The sequence below is a fragment of the Gossypium hirsutum genome, chromosome D06, assembly GCF_007990345.1.
Source record: "Gossypium hirsutum isolate 1008001.06 chromosome D06, Gossypium_hirsutum_v2.1, whole genome shotgun sequence".
Classification (NCBI taxonomy): Eukaryota; Viridiplantae; Streptophyta; class Magnoliopsida; order Malvales; family Malvaceae; genus Gossypium; species Gossypium hirsutum.
Window position 1 is genome coordinate 63,583,362 of NC_053442.1, and position 19,986 is coordinate 63,603,347.

General features: G+C 32.8%; 2 protein-coding genes across 3 annotated transcripts; one reads left to right on the forward strand and one right to left on the reverse strand.

Annotated features, from left to right (window-relative positions):
• The first annotated feature begins 4,551 nt into the window (after nt 1-4,551).
• LOC107962405 (leucine-rich repeat receptor protein kinase HPCA1) lies at nt 4,552-9,463 on the forward strand. The gene is made up of 18 exons (XM_016898787.2): nt 4,552-4,991; nt 5,142-5,262; nt 5,334-5,405; nt 5,488-5,562; nt 5,641-5,712; nt 5,789-5,950; nt 6,032-6,106; nt 6,196-6,267; nt 6,339-6,410; nt 6,502-6,570; nt 6,648-6,722; nt 6,918-6,989; nt 7,071-7,202; nt 7,283-7,920; nt 8,007-8,143; nt 8,223-8,442; nt 8,518-8,753; nt 8,821-9,463. The coding sequence occupies exons 1-18, from the start codon at nt 4,883-4,885 to the stop codon at nt 9,253-9,255; spliced, it is 2,844 nt and encodes a 947-aa protein (XP_016754276.2). The 5' UTR covers nt 4,552-4,882; the 3' UTR covers nt 9,256-9,463.
• A 625-nt stretch (nt 9,464-10,088) lies between these two features.
• LOC107962406 (organic cation/carnitine transporter 7) lies at nt 10,089-15,085 on the reverse strand. Of its 2 annotated transcripts, none has more exons than XM_016898789.2 (7): nt 14,530-15,085; nt 13,664-13,941; nt 12,590-12,827; nt 11,931-12,459; nt 11,635-11,837; nt 10,994-11,551; nt 10,089-10,423 (listed from the first exon to the last, which is right to left on the reverse strand). In XM_016898789.2, exons 2-6 carry the CDS (start codon nt 13,933-13,935, stop codon nt 11,303-11,305), a joined length of 1,491 nt encoding a protein of 496 aa, XP_016754278.1. In that variant the 5' UTR covers nt 13,936-13,941; nt 14,530-15,085; the 3' UTR covers nt 10,089-10,423; nt 10,994-11,302. The 2 variants fall into 2 exon arrangements, with proteins under 2 accessions (XP_016754278.1, XP_016754277.1); XM_016898788.2 differs by having other exon boundaries at nt 10,089-10,433.
• Nucleotides 15,086-19,986: the final 4,901 nt, after the last annotated feature.

Here is a 19,986-nt window from a genome sequence, read left to right on the forward strand (position 1 = left end):
ACCAAAAATTAATTGTAATGGGGAATATTTATAATTTATTGGCTTGATACGTACATGTAAATCAATACAAGCATGAATCTCATGCTGAAATAGAAAGTTTTGTTCTCATAGGTAATGGTTTAACTATTAGTTAGAGGCATTTGATAAACAATTCAGCAAAATCATTTTATGTGTGAACATGAGTTACAATATGTTCAACTTTTATCCCAATTGACATTATTATCTTTGAAAACTTGGGATGTAAACTCACCAACATTAGTAAGATGAATTGTTTTAATTGCATAATCTGAAATTAATCATCTAAACAAGCAATCTCGCTAACGACATGTTACGAACTGATAACGCATGTGATTAGTTTTGTAGATGCATTTACCAAAATCATATAATATCAAAACCATCCACATGGTGGATGAATGGACCCATATTCATTTCAGAAATGCAAGACATTAAATCTCAACTTTAGCTAGTGAGTTTCTAAGAACCAATTTTTATTGAGAACAAGCAACAAATAAGAATTCTTTAAATTAAAGAATCTTCTGGTTCTTTAATGGATGTCCATATGAAATCTCAATTAATTTTCACATCATATACGATCCAGAATGGTCTAACTGGTCACGCCAAATAGTAAACGCATTTGTATTAGTAAACTTCTAGTTTACTTTAACATGTGTTTCAATTGTACTAAATTGTAACAAATTGATAATTTTATTATCATTCCTTTTATTTTTTATCCATGTATAAGTATTATTGTGACATTTACTACTGAAAATGTCTAAATCAATGTGAAGCCTATAATGCCACCAAGTCAATAAATATAATTTCCAAATAATTATATGCAGTATTCGCTTCAGGGAATATGCCAAAATCTTCAAATGCCCAAAAATCTATTAATAGCAAACTTTGAGAGTGGATCTTATTTTTCATGTGTATAACAGGTACATAACCAATGACTGTTCATACATAAATTTTCTCTCTTGCAAGTTCTCATCAGTAATCTTTTGCCACGTAATTTTAATTGAGAACTTATTCTGAATACTGTAGAGTTATACTCACAATTTTTAAAAAATACTTGCAACTTTAGGTGCATCCAACCATAATAAGCTTTAGATAGAATTATCATATTCTATTGCTCACGAGTAGATCTTTCACAGTCAAATGTTTTGCTTTCAACCATTTAATAGGGATGATGACAAAAGAATATCATAAAGATTATAAATTAATAACTCAATCCCCTTTTTTTATTCATATGAAATATAATATTTTCCTCATTCACAATCTCAATATGAGATCCATTACAAATAATTTTTAAAACGAATGCATTAACCATCACAAATTTTGTGCTTTTTAGATAGTGATATATTAGCTCTTCTGGAGCTTTCAACTAATTTTGTATTATCAAATATTGGAATAATATTTGTTTGTTTCAGTACCAAATAAGATAAATATTTTCTATCTGTAATGATAGAATCATTACTGCATTTTCATATCACTCCTCAAAGAATATTAACAGAAACAAAATATTTGGGCATACGCCACATATGTGGCCAATAATCTTTCATATCACAGTGAAAACATAAGTTATTTTTACCATTTAAAAAGTTATCTTGAGAACTCTCATTGTTCTCTTATTTATTCCTATGTTCCCACTTTTAGTGGTCCATGAGTATATCTTTTATTTTCTTTATGTTTACATTCACTTCAGGGAATGCAACAAATCTACTAGGACGGACTTATAAACATCGCAACAAATCTACTAGGACGGACTTATAAACATCCCAATAGATTCTTTATTTCATAATCACCACCGCAAACATGCGTGAGATTTCAAATCAAAATCTATCTATGCATGTTGTCATGATTAATCTCCAATTATAATAAACAATAAATAAAACATAGTAAAATATACCTGAAGGTCTTTAACATCATCGTCATCACCTTGACTATTATCACGAGAACTATTACAAGTAGTAAAATAACTTTGTTTTTGTAATAATATTTACAATCTAATAGTAATAATCATTTAACAAATAATCAAAATTTTCGTGTAAGCACGATGCTTGAAAACTATCTTATACACTTGTACCAAATTTCAATACCACATATATTTTATAAAATCTTATATTGCTCTAATAAAATATTTATAAGTTCAATTTAAAAGATATCATACAATCATTCAACATTAGCAAGTTAATAAGAATAAATAGGTCCTATCAAATTTCCCTTTAATCAACAATGGTAGGTTAATAATACTTTCCATCATAATTTTAATAAAATTTCAAGAATATTTAATACAAATAATTTAATAATCAAAACACCTAAATATTATTCATAATTAAATAAACCTAAAAAGGTAAAAATCAAATACCATCAAAATATGAAATTTATGTCAAATAAAAATTAATAGTAGTCATACCTTAATTGAAAAAGAAAATATGGTCGAAATATAAAAGTTTCATATCAAATCTATACTTTACCCATGCTTGTACAATAAATCAAAGATCGGGAATAAGAACCATAATCCATTCTGAGATTGAATCTTTCAACATCCCTAATATGAAGTTATAAGAGTGAAAGTTTAAGTTGAAAAAGAGTTTGGTCTGTGGGATGATTTCGAAAGATTTTGAAAAAAATAGAGAATCATCGTGCGGATAACGTGTTATAAAATAAAGAGAGATGGAGAGAATAAAGAACAAAAAAACACGAAAGCATTAGAGAATATACTTTATTGATCAAAAAGGGTGGTTTACAATACTTCATCAGAGTTTCTATTTATAGGCATAAGAAGTATAAAAGAAGTAGAGATCTAATTCTAATAACTATTAAAATTTAAAGTACAACAAAACTTTATCTTGATCATGATGGGCATCCACTTAATAAGATATTCATAACAAAAATAAATTTTAAAAAATATGTATATTTAAATAACACTAAGATAGATACAACTTAACAAGCAAATGCCTCTAAAATAATAACAAAATTAACAAATGTCTTTAAAATGATAACAAAATTAACAATAAAATAAGTTTTATACAATATCCAAACAATAACAACAAAATAATAGTAACATAATAGTAAAATGGTAGTAAAATAGGGAAAAATAATAAAAAAATAATATTAAAAAACAAAAAAATTTTGATTTTCTATCCTTTAGTGAATTTGTCAAGTTCGCTTTACATTACAGACACGAAGATCATGAGTGAAAGACTTGGATTTGTGCCACAACTATGGTTGATTTAATGATTCAAGTATAGTCACCCGACTCAATGATGTAAATAAAAGAATTAACACACTTCTGGTGCCCCATAAAAAATTACATCATGTCACTTCAAACCACTTTGGCAAAGCTTTTCTCAGTGGATACCCATGCTCATGACTCAAATGATTCCAGGATCTGGAAATTCCAGGCTGAATATTTCCTTTTCTTTTTTTCTTTTTTCACATAATGCAAGCCTAATGTTGCAAGTTGAAACAGAATTACAGAAACCCTTTTTCTTTTTTTCTGTTAAGAATATATTTGGAATAAAGTTTGTTTTGATGATTTAATTGTTTCAAGTACTTGAATAGATAGAAAGCGCAAAATGTGCTCAAAACCTGAGAGAAACATTAGTCCTCATTTGCAGTTGTTTTTACTTTTTAGTTATCCTCCTTTAGAAATAAGGAAGCTAAAAGATTAGCAGGGACAAAATGAGGATTCCAAATGTTCTTGAAAGCAAAAGAATCAAGTAGTAGAGGCAACACAGTAGGCTATCATTTGAGGAATCACATTAATCAATCAACCTCTCAAAGCCAATGCAAACCATTAACCACTACATCCATCACCCAAAAAGAAAGGGAAAAAAAAAGGAACTCGATAGATTTATCCACTTAGAACTCTGTTACCAAAATGAATAATATAATTTAAAAGAAGGTGTAGGAGGACGCGTCTAGAGGGTGGATAAGGTATGTAAGCACTAGTGCCACAAGCATCAGAACGTAAGCAATCCCTTGGTCAATTGAAGTTCCTGCCCAAAATCAAATGGATATAAATTTGATTTTGGGGAAAAAGCCTACTGTATTTATGCTATTTTTGCCTAAGTCCATTTTTTGAATTTATATTTTTGCTCAAATCCTCTCACATTTCGAGTGGACTTTCAGGTTGGGCCGAGTGGTCCGAGCCATGAACCATTCTAATTACACAACTCTTCAAACTTTCAATTATTTCAACAAAAACCCACCTATCTCTCACTTATTGCCTTGCAAGTTATTTATTATACTTTAATGCCTGGGGCCATGTTCGTGACCATTTGGAAGGCTGCCTAGTTGGCCTGGCTCCATTTATTTATCACTGACAACTAAATTTAGGTGTTAGTGTTTAGATTAGATAAAGATATATATCCGACCCTGAATATGTATTTAAAGGATTTTTTAAGTTGATATTTTTAAATGTTGTTTTTTCTTTAATGGAAATATTAATTTAAACATTAGAGTTTTAAATATGATAATCTGTATGATAATTCGTATCTATTTTATATTAAAAAATTAATGTTTTAGTCCCATTAAAAAGAATGATTTAGCAGGATTTTTATTATTTTCAACCATCCGAACTTTAAGATCGTTGACTTTGACATCAGCTAAATAATTGGGAAACACAAAAAAAGCCAAAACTTGGGTGTCCATGGCTAATGTTTGTGTTTTTTAGAGCAAATTTCAATTTGTTGATCCACTCAAACTACCATTTTATACCCTTTTTTTTATGCATCTGAAATACCCAGACTTTGTTCTCTTTTGTTCATAACTAGTAACAGCAAACAGAACAGGTTAATGTCATGTCAAATGTGTTTTGTTGTTTGATGCTAAATTAGAAAGAAAATCCAAATATTTTTAAGTTCTTCAACTCTCAACTATGGAATCCTTTTGGTTAATCTCACAAATGGGTTCAACCATTTGGGTGCTTTTGCTAGCTTTTTCAGTTCAAATCTATATCACAACAGCTACTACTGATGGCAGGGATTGTAAGTTCTGTTGTTCTTTGATCGTGTATATATGTATATGCATGCTAATTTACTGCAAAAATGACATGAACTTGAAGATTGCACTGTCTGTCGTATAGAATTTAGCATTGGTGTCTGAATAAGGGAACCTGTTTTGTCCAATTCTTACAGATGTTGCTCTAAGATCTCTCACGGATGAGTGGCAAAATTTACCTCCTACTTGGACAGGAGCAGACCCTTGTGGTGATAGATGGGTTGGAATCGAATGTACTGGTTCTCGTGTGACCTCGATGTAAGTCGTTGTTTCGTTCATGTTGTTTCGAGTTTGGGATTTTATCTAATGTTGTATTGTTTCTGTTTCAGAACATTACCAAACATGAACTTGGTTGGAGAGTTATCGGGAGACATCGCGATGTTATCCGAATTGCAGCAATTGTAAGTCCTTTTTTTGCATGTGCAACTTGTTTCCATGGCTTAATACAAACATCTTTGATATTAGCTGCATTTTTTGTCTCAGGGATTTATCTTTTAACCGCGAACTCACCGGATCTCTTCCGGGATCGATAGGAAATTTAAAGAAGCTAAAAAACTTGTAAGAACTTCTATTTTGTAACCAAAGCATCACCTAACATAAATGAGTAAATGACCCCTTTTTTCTTTATGTTGGCAGAATCTTGGTTGGTTGTGGTTTCATTGGTCAAATTCCCTACACAATAGGATCACTGCCACAGTTGAGATTCTTGTAAGAATTTGTCCTTATTACCTCTTTTGGCCAATACAATCATAGATAGTTTCATGTTGGCTTATATTGTCTGCAGATCACTAAATACTAATGGCTTCACCGGGCATATTCCACCGACCATCGGTAATTTATCGAATCTTTATTGGTTAGACATGGCTGACAACCAACTTGAAGGACCAATTCCAGTTTCGAATGGATCAACACCAGGGCTTGACTTGTTGATTCATACCAAACACTTGTATGCCAAATTTCCTTGTAGTTTTATGTACTTTTGTTCTATTTTCCGTATCCTAACGATGTTGTTCTTTGTAATCTACAGCCATTTCGGGAAGAATAAACTCTCTGGGACTATCCCATCTAAACTTTTCAGTTCAGATATGGAACTGATACATGTGTAAGTTGCATTCGGTTTTTCGTGTGATGAAAAGTTCAAGACATAACAGCATGAAACTTGTGTTCTAACATTTCGTTTTCGTCTTACAGGCTATTCGAAAGCAACAAACTCTCCGGACCTCTGCCTTCGACCCTTGGACTTGTGCAAACTCTGGAAGTAGTGTGAGTATCTCGAAAGTACTCGAGTGAATTTGTGTTCATATTTTCGGTCTAATGTATTATGATGGCAACAGACGCTTTGATAACAATTCACTAAGCGGGAGTCTTCCATTGAATCTCAACAACCTTGCAAATGTTCATGAGCTGTAAGCTATACGACGTATGCACTTGTTTATCTACGACGAAAACAGAACTATTATCATCTTTTAGTTAAGCGCATTTGGTGTTGATTTTCAGGTTTTTGTCCAATAATAAGCTGTCTGGTCCTTTGCCTAACCTTTCAGGCATGACCAGTTTAAGCACCTTGTAAGTAACTAACTCAAAATATATACTGTCATTTGCCTACTCTCCGTCATCATCTTTCTGTTTACATGATTGTGCAGACATTTGAGCAATAATACTTTCATTCCATCGGATTTTCCTTCGTGGCTCGAGTCCTTGACATCGCTAACAATAATGTATTTCCCTCTTTACCATCAGATTTTTCGAGCATTTGATTTAGTTCAGGACCATGCACCGTGATGGCAGCTTATATAGCCTCGTTGATACGATATGAACTGAAAAACAGTCTCGTTTACCGTTTATATAAGCAATTCTTGACATGGACATCTCGGGATAAGTACCGTCTAATGATCTATTCGTTTCTATGGCAGAATGATGGGAAGTATTAAACTTCAAGGTCAAGTTCCGACCACGTTCTTTGGGCTTCCACATTTGCAGGCTGTGTGAGTATGGCTTGACCTTTATATAAATGTGTTACATGGTTGGTCTTTTGTTCACCTTATTGCTGTTATATTTGTTGACAGGGAACTAGAAAGCAACCAACTTAATGGTACATTGGTAATCGGCACGAGTTTTACCAACCAACTACAACTCGTAGATTTGCAGAACAATAAGATTTCGGAATTCAATGATGCCGGATACAATTTTGAAATAGTGTAAGCTAAGCCAGACTTGGTGTTTAAAATCATTAATGCTTGTTAAAGTTACTAAGTTTCGTTCCTACTGGTTTTTGCAGACTTGTAGATAACCCGGTGTGTATGGAGACTGGAAAAACCGACAAGTATTGCCAACTACCTTCACGAAAGTCCTTGTATTCAACACCTCAAAAGAACTGTGTATCGGGTTCATGTCGTTCGAGTCAAATCACGAGCCCAACATGTACATGTGCATATCCATATACCGGAACACTACTGTTTAGAGGCTATACCTTCACGGAGATAGGAAACACAGCTCCGTATCTTTCTCTTGAGCAAGCTTTGATGAAGTTCTTCCAGACACATCAACTTCCGGTGGAAACCGTTTCGTTAAGTGATCCGAGGAAGGATCAGTTTCAATATCTGCTTTTGGACCTTAGTGTGTTTCCATATGGAGCAAATAGTTTCAATAGAAGTGGAATTTCAATGCTTGCATTTGCATTTAGCAACCAAACTTTCAAGCCTCCGAAAGAGTTCTTTGGACCTTATGTCTTTAGTGGTGACAAATACGAACACTTTCTCGATGATACTCGAAAATCGAAGAATTCAAGCACTGCTATCAAAATCGGAGCAGGAGTTGGAGCTTTGGTGTTTTTCCTACTGTTAATGCTCGCTGGGATTTACGCTTATCGTCAAAAGATGAGAGCCGAAAGAGCAAACAAAAACAGTAATCCGTTCGGTACGATAAATATTTCGTTTACTTAGCTCTTTTTTCAGTCAGCTATCTCGGCTTTATGACTGATTCTCTTCTGTAAAATAACACAGCGAGCTGGGATTCTAAGAAGAGCTTTGGTGATAGTCCTCAGTTGAAAGGAGCAAGATGTTTCCCTTTCGATGAACTTAAGAAATACACGAATAATTTTTCCGATGCCTGCGATATCGGATCAGGCGGTTACGGAAAGGTTAAGTTTGACTCTCATTCTCTTTTGAGGGTCTAATGCTCCATGTATTCATGTTGGTTTTATGTTTATGAACTTACAGGTTTATAGAGGAACTTTACCGACCGGGGAACTCGTTGCCATCAAACGAGCTCAACAAGGTTCTATGCAAGGTGGGCTCGAATTCAAAACAGAGCTCGAGCTTCTATCGAGAGTTCATCATAAAAACGTCGTCAGCCTACTCGGATTTTGCTTCGAACGAGGTGAACAAATACTAGTATATGAGTATGTTGCCAATGGTTCTCTTGGTGATAGTCTATCAGGTACCACCCTTCATCTAGTAATGACCATATGTTACCAAGAAATGAATTAATACTAATAATGCTTATTCGGAACAGGGAAGTCGGGAATCCGACTGGACTGGGCCCGGCGACTAAAAGTAGCACTCGGTGCAGCTCGAGGTCTTGCATATCTTCACGAGCTCGCGAATCCTCCGATTATTCATAGAGATGTCAAGTCCACGAACATATTATTAGACGAACGCTTAAATGCTAAAGTTGCTGATTTCGGGCTCTCGAAACCAATGGGTGATAGCGAAAAAGGTCATGTTACGACTCAAGTGAAGGGTACAATGGTGAGTCTGTTTAGATTTTGTTTTAATGACCGGTTTTACATAATGCTAATGGTATTTACTGTTGTAGGGTTATCTGGATCCTGAATATTATATGACCCAACAATTGACCGAAAAAAGCGATGTTTATAGCTTTGGAGTAGTGATGTTAGAGATAGTAACGGCAAGAAAACCGATAGAGCACGGGAAATATATCGTAAGAGAAGTGGCGACATCGATGGATAAATCGAGAAGTTTATATAATCTCCAAGAGATTCTTGATCCAACCATTGGTTCAGATACAGATACAATACCCCATGGGTTGGAAAACTTTGTAGATTTAGCAATGAGATGTGTTGAAGAAGCAAGAACTGATAGGCCTACAATGGGTGAAGTAGTGAAAGAGATTGAAAACATTATGCAGGCAGCCGGCTTGAATCCGAATGCGGAATCAGCTTCGAGTTCGGCTACTTATGAAGATGCAAATAAGGGAACTCCTCATCATCCGTACGCTTGTAAAATTTGAACCGAATTTAATTTGGGTTGAACCGGTTGAGTGTCATTTATATTACTAGTTTGATTTGCTTTCTAGGGGCAATGAGAGGTGCTTGAGTTGATTGTGGGATCTTTTATATTTATTTTGTTGCATACTATATGATAAAATTGTAATATAAAATTTGATTACAATTTGCTTCTTTCATTATTTAGAATACAGTTTATATTCTCTGATATAATCACAAATTTTGTTTTAAGACTAAATGCTTGAACTTGATAGTTCTCACATTGGGGTTTAAACTTTTTTTTATCCAAATTAGGATTTGAACTTGACAACTGTTCCTACATTGAGACTTGAAATTTCTTTTATCCAAGTTAGTCCCTAATATTTTCCTTCTCAACCCTAATGTAGGAACAATTGTCAAATTCAAGTCTTAATATAGGAACAATTGCAAGTTCAAGGACTAACTTGAACAAAAAGAATTCAAACCTCAATGTGGGAACAATTGTCTAGTTCAAACCCTAATATAAAAAGGAATTATCAAGTATAAAGCCTAATTTGGACAAAAAAAAATTTCAAAGAACATTTGCCTAGCTCAAACCCTAACATAGGATCAATTGTCAATATATATTAAACTCCAATGTAAGAATAATTGTTTAATTCAAACCCCAATGTAAGGAGAATTATAAGCTCAAAAGATACGATTTAACAATCCTTCGTATGTATTCAATCCAAAAGTTGGAGGCCTGGTTCGAAGGGTTTAAGGTGAATTTTGTGCAAATTAGAAAATATTTAACTATTTATTTAATATAAATTACTTTCTAACCATTAAATATATTAAAAAATTATAATATTTCGGTTCATACGATAAAGATATTAAATTAATTTAAATTTAAAATTTTACATACATAATGAATACAAATATATCACTAAATCCAATGGTTAAAATATTAAATCCAAAAGAATATAAAATTAAAATATTTTCCACTAGTGTAACTGAATTTCTCCTCGTATAAGGTGTATATATATTTATATAAAATCCTAATATTTTCTCCCTTTTTTCCTACCAAAATCCTATGGCAGCAATGATGAATATTCATGTTTTGTCTTAAAGTGACAATTTCTACGACCTCTGGAAGTGATGAAGCACCCTGCCCCAGCAACGATTCATGTCTGCTCTGAAACTGGTTGGTCTGCACTGCAAGTTGCTTAACAAAACAAAACATGGCTATCCAATGTCAGGGGTTAAAATCCTTCATGCATGGAATAGTAGCCTTAAAAACTATAAAAAAAATACATAGAAGGTAGATTACATTTTACTCCTTTCACTCAAAAAATTATCAATTTAGTCCTTATACATTAAATCAAAAGGCAAATCGGGACCTTCTATTAAAAATTACATTCATTTCTACTGTTAAAAATTTATCATTTTACGTCAGAATGAGATACAACATGGATTTTGTACTAGAAAGGACCAATTTACTCTTTAATCTAACGTACATGGATTGATTTGTTATTTTTTGAGTAAAGAAGTAAAATGCAATCTGACTCCTAATAGGTAACAAAAATCACACTTTTATGCTAAACTATGAAAGCAACTGAAGAAAAAATAAGAACCATTCAATAATCAATCAAAACCCGAACCTCGAAACGATAGTAAAAATGAAGTTTTACGATGAATACGAATCATCGAACATGCAGGCATGGCAGAGATTCAAGTGCTAAAGAGCAGGCAATAAAGAATTCAAGTGATGAAGATGTAACTTACCGGCACGGTCTGACTTTATCTTCTAGCTTCCACCAAAATGAAATCCTAATGCTGCCATTGTAAACTGCTTTCTTTTCCCGACATGGATGCCATCAAAAGAGGAAGACGTCATAAAGGTTCCCCCACCCCCGATACTAAACCATAAAAGCTACTGAATTCTCGAAAATGTAACGAAAAATATGTTTGCAGGGAGAAAATATTTAGAAAAGCTATTTTGATATGGAAGTCCAAGTACTTCTTTATTTTCTTTTTTTTTTTTTTTGGTAATAAAACAACTGTTATACAGAAAGAGGGAAAGCCCTCACTATTTTAAATCAACCCACTCGTTTGTTTTGAACTGGAAATGCTATCACTCAAATCCCGACCCATGGTCTCTACTGGGAACAGAAGTACACATATCCCTGCTACAAAAATTATAACCTCGAACAACATAATGGCGGCAGTTTGATGACATCCATGCACTAAACCTACCGCCACGAGCGGACATACCATCCCACCAATTCTTCCCATTGAGCTCGCAATTCCAACACCGGTTGATCTAACGGATGTTGGATATATCTACAATTTAAAAACAAAAAAATTGTTACTTCACAAGTTAACTGGAATCAACAAGAAAGAACAGTAACATCAATATGCATTACCTCTGGCGCGTATATATACATAACCGTGAAGCTGGCAGTGATGCATATTCGAGCACCAAAGAGGAGGCCGGTTGTAAGACCCTGAGGCTGATGGACTACCAAAGGAAACAGGAAAATGCAACACAGGAAGAACATAGCTGACATTGAGAACTTACGACCAAATCGATCGACAGTGAAAGCAGATATCAGGAGGCCGGGGAACTCTAGAGGGAAACAAACCGAAGCTAGATGTTAGAAAGGTGCCTTCCATGAGCATCAGAAATAAACTATTATAAGTAGAATAAATAATTGCATACCAGCAAAAGTAGTAATGAAAACATCTTTGTAGCTAACGCCCTCATATTTTACTGTTTGCAATTCTTCCGGACGGCATGTATTACGTCCATTGTGCAATTCCGTTGTGAGTAATACAAGGCCATAATACGAAAATGCATTTCCGAAGAATACCATCCATAAGAGTGTGGTCGACCGAACTAATTCTGGAGAAAGAAGTTGTAACAGCGTTGAGATGCCTCCGGCTTTAGGATTCATTTCCTTAGGAGCTTCGTATCCGTTATCTTCTGCTTGAAGCAACAGTGTATCTTCTGTTGGAGCACTTTTTCCAACTAACTCAATTTCATTCTCGGAAACAAGAACTCCAGTAGGCAATTTTGCTCCATTTATTCTAGCTATTTTCTCCAAAACAAGAAGCGCTTCTTCTTTTCTACCTTCCAAGCATAGATATCGGGGTGATTCAGGTGCGAATACATAGAATAGAAGGAGAATCGATGAAGGGATAGAAGATAGAGCAAGTAGCCATCTCCATCCCAACCGTGGCATCACAAACTGAAAGAATGAAAAAATAATGTCGATAAGGGGGAAAAAATTAACATGATATTGGAATATGCATTTAGTTCTTTGATGTAATAATAACCGGTATAATCTAAGGGTGAGACAAACAATATTATATTCATACCCATGCAAGTGAGGCTTCAAAAATCGTCCCAAAAGTCCAGAATGCTTGGAAAACAACCATCCAAGTTCCTCGGCTTGGGGCAGGAATAAACTCTAGAAACCAGGAGCAAAGAACAGGGCCACCTCCCAAACCGAGACCAACCAAACAACGAAGAATAATCAATGAAATATAATTTGGAGACAAGGCACTCAAAAAGCCAGCTCCCGAAGTAACTATTGCAGTGATGAGGAACCCTTTCCTGAAAGAAATAAACAGATATTATAGGTCAGAAGAATAAGCAACACAGAGGACCATCAAAGTCACTTTTACTTCCATTAAAAAGGTTAAAAACAATCAGTTTTGCATAAAGAAAAAGGTACTAAAGTGCAAGAGCAAGGCCTCTTTCCATGAGTGGACGAGATATTTGTAGCTTAGTCTTGTTATCAAAGCAAATCAAGTGAACTAACTCATCGACTTTTCTTTATGCATTATGTTGAGGGCGAATATTTGCTTTGGTGTGTCTCACTCCCCTAACGGTGGAGTTATTGTTCCAGAGGTATCTATGCTCGATTTTAGCCTCGGGCTTTTGTCTCTCTACTCCGTGGAGAGAAGGGATTCACGGAGTTTCAGCAGGAGCGTCAAGGTCCACCAAGGAAATGTTTGATCATTTTGGCCTTGGTGGGGTTCAAACCCTAGCCCAAGTGGTAGTGTTCTTACCCACTAAGACCCTTTAAGGGCTTGGGTTCTAACCCCACCAAGGCCAAAATGATAAAAATATTTTCTTGATGGACCTCGGCGCTCCCGCCAAAACTCCGTGAACCCCTTTGGGCTCTCCTCAAAATAGGGAGACAAAAACCCAGGACTGAAACCAAGCATAGATACCCCAAGAACAATACCTCCATCATTGAGGGAGTGAGACACTCCAAAGTGGATACTCACCCTCAACACATTATATGCCAAGCAACTATAATTGTGTTGCATTGGGGGTAAAGCGAGGTACCAATATTGAGGCATATTCATCTAAAGAAAACACAAATCATCAAAACAGGGATTGAATGCAAGAATAAAACTGTGAATTCGACAAAAAGTTCTCACCTTCTTCCATATTTATCTGAGACTACACCCCAAGAATAGGCACCAACAAGCATTCCAACAAAAACCACACTGGTTATTAAGCTCTCTTGATGAGAAGTAAGACCCCATAAAGATTGAACTGCTGGTCCTATAAATGAGAGTAACATCATTTCCATAGCTTCCGAAACCCACCCCATTCCGGCGTAAGCAAGCACGAGAATTTGGAACTTTCCAAACCCCATGTGCAAAAGGGCATCATCCACAGTAAAGGTGGGTGTTCCATCTTCTCCCATTAAACACTGATAAAAGCAAATAACATATGAAAGTAAGCTTGTTAAATAACATAACAAGCAAATTCAACAAATATTTTTCAGATCTATATCATGAAAATTATATCCATTAACAGATCTAAAACATGAAGATATATTCACAAACAGATCTATAACATGAAGTTATATACCACCGACAATATCCATCTTGTATATAACCATATTAAATCACCTAAAATCTAGTTTCTTCGCCAAATTTTATCATTTTACACCAAAAAAACTATCCAGACCCTAAATCCCAAAAATAGATGAACATTAATGTTCATCCATTAATGAAAACACAAATGTATGCATAACACACACCAAGTTACTACGAATATAGATCTGAATCCCATCAGATTTTGAATCCCACACACAAGAATATACCAAAAAGGAATTATCTTTGAACAATAATCAATTAATTAATTACCAGAAAAACGACAATGCGATACGCAAATCGTATGAAAAAAAAGTCTTGACTAGATTTCAGGGTCAATAACAAAATATAAACAAAAAAGAAATCACAAAAACAAGAAAAACCCAGAATTTGAAACACAAAAAAAGAAAAAGAAAAGGAACCTGATTGAAGCTTGACCAAAAAACAGAATGGGAATGTTCTTTTTCTTCTTCGTCTTCTCCGTCTTCGTATGAATGTTGAGATGAAACCGAAAAAAAAAATCTTCTTTTTGTGTAAAAAAAAAACCAAATGAAGAATCGAAGAAACAAAAATAAAAGGGGTTGACTTTAAGCGAAATAAATTAAAGATGAAAAATAGGAAGAATGCATTTGTGCCAATGAAGATTTGGGTGTTCTTGGTTGGTCTTTTTTTTTCTTTATTTAATTTGAAAGGAGGTGTTTGACTTATTCAACAGCCACTCTAGAGTTAGGAAATTTCCCCCACCGCTAACCTTAGCCTCTGGTTCTTCTTCCTCCTCCTCCTCCCATCAAATTTGAAATCAAAAGAAATGGAAGGAACTTCTGGATTTGTTCTGTTGGACCCTTTTTTGTAGGAGCCTTGTTTTCTTTGTTTGTACTTCTCCTTTTATATTTTGCCTTTTTTTAATTGAATGCCTTAGATTAGAAAATATCGTAATAGATGAAATTTACCAAACAGATAGATTAAGGAATAAGTTTGCATAGATCTTAGATCTGTTTGACTTTGGGTATAATATGGTCTCTTTCTAGGTCATTTTCCTTGAACCAATTAAAAAAAGGTTTAATATTTATAAAGCACAATTAAGCCACGAATGATGCCGTAGGTTTAAAGCCCAGTCAAATGAAATCAAGATGTGATCCATCTTATTTCTCATTGTCTTACATGTGTATATATAATATATACCATATACCTTTGTATATTTTTTAGGTTTTTTTTAGTGAGTATAGTTCGGTTGGTATTGTATTAAGTTCTTAATATCTCTTAGTTTAAGAGTTTCGATAAAATTATATATGTTAAGTTGATAGTATTATGTGATTTAATTATACTATATATGAAGTGTTGGTGGTAGAGTTGAAGATGACTTCATTGTATGTGTGTTAGGGTGTGACAAGAGCAATTTCTGAATAAATCTTGATGGGACTTTGCAATAGTCCACTTGACTTACGTCAAAAAGTGTTTCTTATTGGCGAGACATCATTGGGTCTTTCCCTAATTTAGATAGTTGACTTGGCAAGGTGGTTACTGCGCATTCCATGAAGCAATGTGTCATGTACAAAATATGTGAGGTTGGAAATAGAAAAAGATTCATGTGGTAAGCCAAGCAAGTATCTATGTACAGTTTGTATCTTAGAGTCTTTTTGGTGGTAGAGATGACTTATATAGACAATGAACTTAATATGGATCCTCTTGAAAAGATGTCTTACTATGTAAGGTCGGCGGTGGGATCGTGAAAAATCTTACTAGGGTGTAAGAAGATGTAGCTTTGACCATTCTATGGAGTATTGGTGGTAGGGTTACAGAGGATTTTACTACTCATATTCTAGGATGTAACAAGAGAATGTGGATACCGATATAATCTTAAACATATAATCTTTTTACTTTAATATTTTTCAGAAAATACGATCAAATATTATTAATATAATGATTAAACTAAAAAATAAAATTATTTTAGTAATAATATTAATTAAAACAACATACTAAAATGTAGTTTAGATATAATTCTACTAAAGAAAAAATATTAAAATAAATTTTAAAAAAAAACTCCGAATGAGATAAAAAAGTTTATTTTAAATAGATAAAAAATTATAAAACTTCTCAAATATTATTAAAAAAATAAAATTTAAATTAAGGTATTTTTTATAAAAAGTGCATAAAAATCAAAAAAGAAGAAATTCAAAATAAGTGAAAAATTAGAAAAAGAAAAAATTCAGTAAATTATTTAAAAATTTTAATCAAAGAAGATATAATATTTCAAATATATAAAAGAAATTTTAAAAAAAAGCCACACGATGGTTTAAATAAATTAATTTATATAATTATTTGGCTTAATATATCATTTAGTACCCGAGTTTAACATTTTTCTCTAATGTGGTACTTATGTTATTTTTCGTCTAATCTTGTACCTGTATTTGATAAAATTATATGTTTTGACACCCAAAAGTAATGATGTTAATTTTATAGTGTTTACTTCGAGTTTTAGAGTTGATTTGATGAAAATTAACTGCTAACATTATTAATTAATTACAAACATTCATCAAATCAACTTAAAACACGAATTAAACACCAAAAGAAGTTAACATTGATACTTAAATGACTCTTTGTACCGTGTCTGCAATTAGTTGTTTTATTCATGGACCACAAGGTCAATATTAATTTTCCTTTGAAATTTCAAAGATAAAATGCAATTAGTCTTTCTATTTATTCAACATTTAAGACATATTCTCTCCTATGAAAATTAAATGAAATTCACTAAATTTTATTATTACTTGGCATTCTAAATTCATGAATAGTAAAATTACTTTATTTTAATTTTTTGAAAAAATATAATTTTTGAATTTTTTTTCTCATTTGTTTTTATAATTTTTTTGTCAACATCTCTTTTTTAGCTAATTTTTTTAACAGGAAAAAAAAGCTGGATTAATAGATATAGTGTTTGCAATTTTAGTACCAAATTGGATCGAAATTAAAGGCAATAGATTCCGAATTGATTTGCTTCGAATAAAGTGATTTATTTTCTGAAAAGTAGATGGCTTTTTCTTTGGAGAGTATGTATAGATCGATTATTGTAATTTATTACCCTGCCCTTCTATACTATATAAATTTTCATAATGTATTATATATAACTATTAAATGGTAAAAATGTTTTGTCTTGACTTGAATGGAGTGGTAGTTAAAACTTTTGTCAAGACGCTTGTTTGGCATGGATTTAAATTGTGTTACTCCCATCTTCTACTCCTAATATTGTAAACAAGTAGTGGGACAGAACATGTCAATTATGTTGGCTAAATCAACAATTACTTTATTACTAAAAAGAAAAAAAAATTCTTAGAAAATATTAAACAATCCTAATTTTTTTTCATCTTCCTTTGTTGACTAAATTTTAAAGAATTAAAGTGAAAAATACAGTAATGTGAAGTGTGGGCTAGCAAACATGTAAATCTTTCATGATCTATCCTTACATGCCATGTTTTTCAATGGTAGAATAAAGGAGAACAACTAAATGGCCCTACTCATTGCAATGCATACATCTCCTTAGCAAAACCCATTGCATCTACTAACAACATCTTGCTAGTACCATGAGGTGGTACATCAAAAACACACCTGATTCATTACTATTTGCACAATTCGTAACGTGGTACGTGATATTTGTTAGTAATACAAAAATCTGACTGTTATGATATGATCGTTGGAAACTGATCATTGCAATATCACTATTGAATTTTTTGGATCACTTTGTTTCTTTGAGAATCCTATAAATAGGAGGTCATTTCTCCTCATTTTTTACAAGCAAAGCTTCTCCTATTCTTCTCAATTATCTCATCTTTCTTTTCTCTAAAACTTCGACATCTTACTAAATTACATTAGAGGAAATTTTGTTTAGGAGATTAGATTTTAAACGAAACCGTTTGTGGCTCCTCCAACTTTTCTTGAGAATCGAACCTAGTGCGATTTTTCTAGCCAAATTTTTCCAACCAGCTTTAAAGCTTTATTTTTATCTTATTTCCCTATTCCTCAGAGAAGAGTAATACCAATTGTGTTTCACCTTCTTTATTCAGGCGTATGAATATTGAAATTCTGTGTTAACATTGGGGGGCAACGTCCACTACACGATTACACCATTCGGGGCGAATCTGCTTCTAAAGTAGTGGTTCTTCCATGGCACAGTAATTCTTTCTTTTATTTATACATGATTTATTTTTCAGTCGTATTTTTCCAACAATACTAAGTTTTAAGATTGTCTAATTAAAACTTTCGAAATTTTTGGAGGCTTAATTAAATTTTTTCAAAAAAAGTTGAGGTTTTATAAGAATTATCAAAAAAAATTTTGAGAGAGTTAAGGCCACCTCTAGCCCTTCGTACGTTCCGCCCTTAGCCATGCTTCTCCTTGTAATTGTGCTTAATTTGCACTTGCCAATATGATCAACTCTTGAATTATTTCCTTCCTCATTGGTTCCATTGAGCATTTTAACTATTATTATATTACCGCTCTAAGCTATGAACCATATGTTGGGGCGAATATAAGATGGGGCAAGTATCATGTTAATATATTATAAACATAAAAAATGGATCGATGGTTAAGCCGAATTCAAATCTTAAATATTCAAATTTGAATCCGACCTATATTTTAAATAAACATAATGTTTTATCAAAACTTTCACAAATTTTAGACGAGACCCAACTTATGGTTGGTACGTAGTTATTGTGGATGTTCCAGCTGGTTTCCTTTGTGTCTAATGTTTTTATTCACGTTTTCTTCAAAAATTAAATGAAAAAAAGAGACATTTTTGGTCACCTCATATAAATTTACAAAATGTTTTGCAATTTATCTCTCACTGGTCCTACTGAAAATTACACCTTTTTTTTTCTTTTAAAAAAATCAAATTAAAGCAAAATTTTCTGGTCCAACCAAATTAATCCCCTTATTTATAGGAGGCTTGTCCGCCCCAACCAATTTTTTTTCCAAACTACAGCTAATTTTTATATATAAAAGTATACTTGCTATATTTTATTTTATTTTATTTTTATTTTTTTGAAAAAATTTGGGGTTTTTCTATTTTTGAAGAATTTTAATTCTTTTATTATTTCTTTTAACATTTTATTAAAATATTAAATTCACTGTAAATTCTTATAATAGTAAAGTTGATGTTTCATGCCATGATTAATGGGATTGGATTGGTGTGTATATATATTTAGAAACTGAAGCAAGGGATTTTATTACTAAACCCAATGTTTTTAAAAAAATCAAAAATTTCATTTTTTTTTTCTTCAACTATCATCCACCCAGTTTTGTTCAAAAAAATGGTTTCAACGGATGTATCAGGCAAATATTGCAAATGCAAATATACATAGTAAGATAAAAAGATTGTTGCCATGAAAAATTATTACTAATTATAACGTTAGTCATCAATTATTATTTTATGACAAACTAAATCTAATAACTACAATCAACAAAGTAGATTTTGTCAATCATGTCATTGGATCGGCGATAAATTTGTGTGAGTTTCAAGCCGATTGACATGAAGTTCAAGATTCAATCTTGGTGTTTGTAAACTCTTTCCCCATTGTAATTGTTCACTTGTATTTAAGCTTTTAAGGTTAAAAGGTCACAAGATTGCAAAAAAGACTTAATTACACAATGCGTTAATGTTGAGGATTAGATTTTTTAGAATTAAGGCTAATTGACACAATGTATAAATATTAAGGGTAAAGTTACTATTATGCCAATTTTAAACGCCACCACCATTAGCCAACTAATGACCAAAAAGACAAAACTAAATAATTAGAAAACCATTGTATCACTTTTCATAGTTGAATGGCAAAAAAAAAAACTAATAATTAAGTGACTACTAATCTAATCTGTTCTGTTTTTGTAATGCTTT

Coding starts and splice junctions, on each gene's coding strand:
- LOC107962405 (XM_016898787.2), top strand. CDS start 4,883: ATGGAATCCTTTTGGTTAATCTCACAAATGGGTTCAACCATTTGGGTG. Junction 7,921..8,006: donor CAAAAACAGTAATCCGTTCG/GTACGATAAATA, acceptor AAAATAACACAG/CGAGCTGGGATTCTAAGAAG. Junction 8,443..8,517: donor TCTTGGTGATAGTCTATCAG/GTACCACCCTTC, acceptor TATTCGGAACAG/GGAAGTCGGGAATCCGACTG.
- LOC107962406 (XM_016898789.2), bottom strand. CDS start 13,935: ATGGGAGAAGATGGAACACCCACCTTTACTGTGGATGATGCCCTTTTG. Junction 12,828..13,663: donor TCAGATAAATATGGAAGAAG/GTGAGAACTTTT, acceptor TATTTCTTTCAG/GAAAGGGTTCCTCATCACTG. Junction 11,552..11,634: donor TGTATATATACGCGCCAGAG/GTAATGCATATT, acceptor TTTAAATTGTAG/ATATATCCAACATCCGTTAG.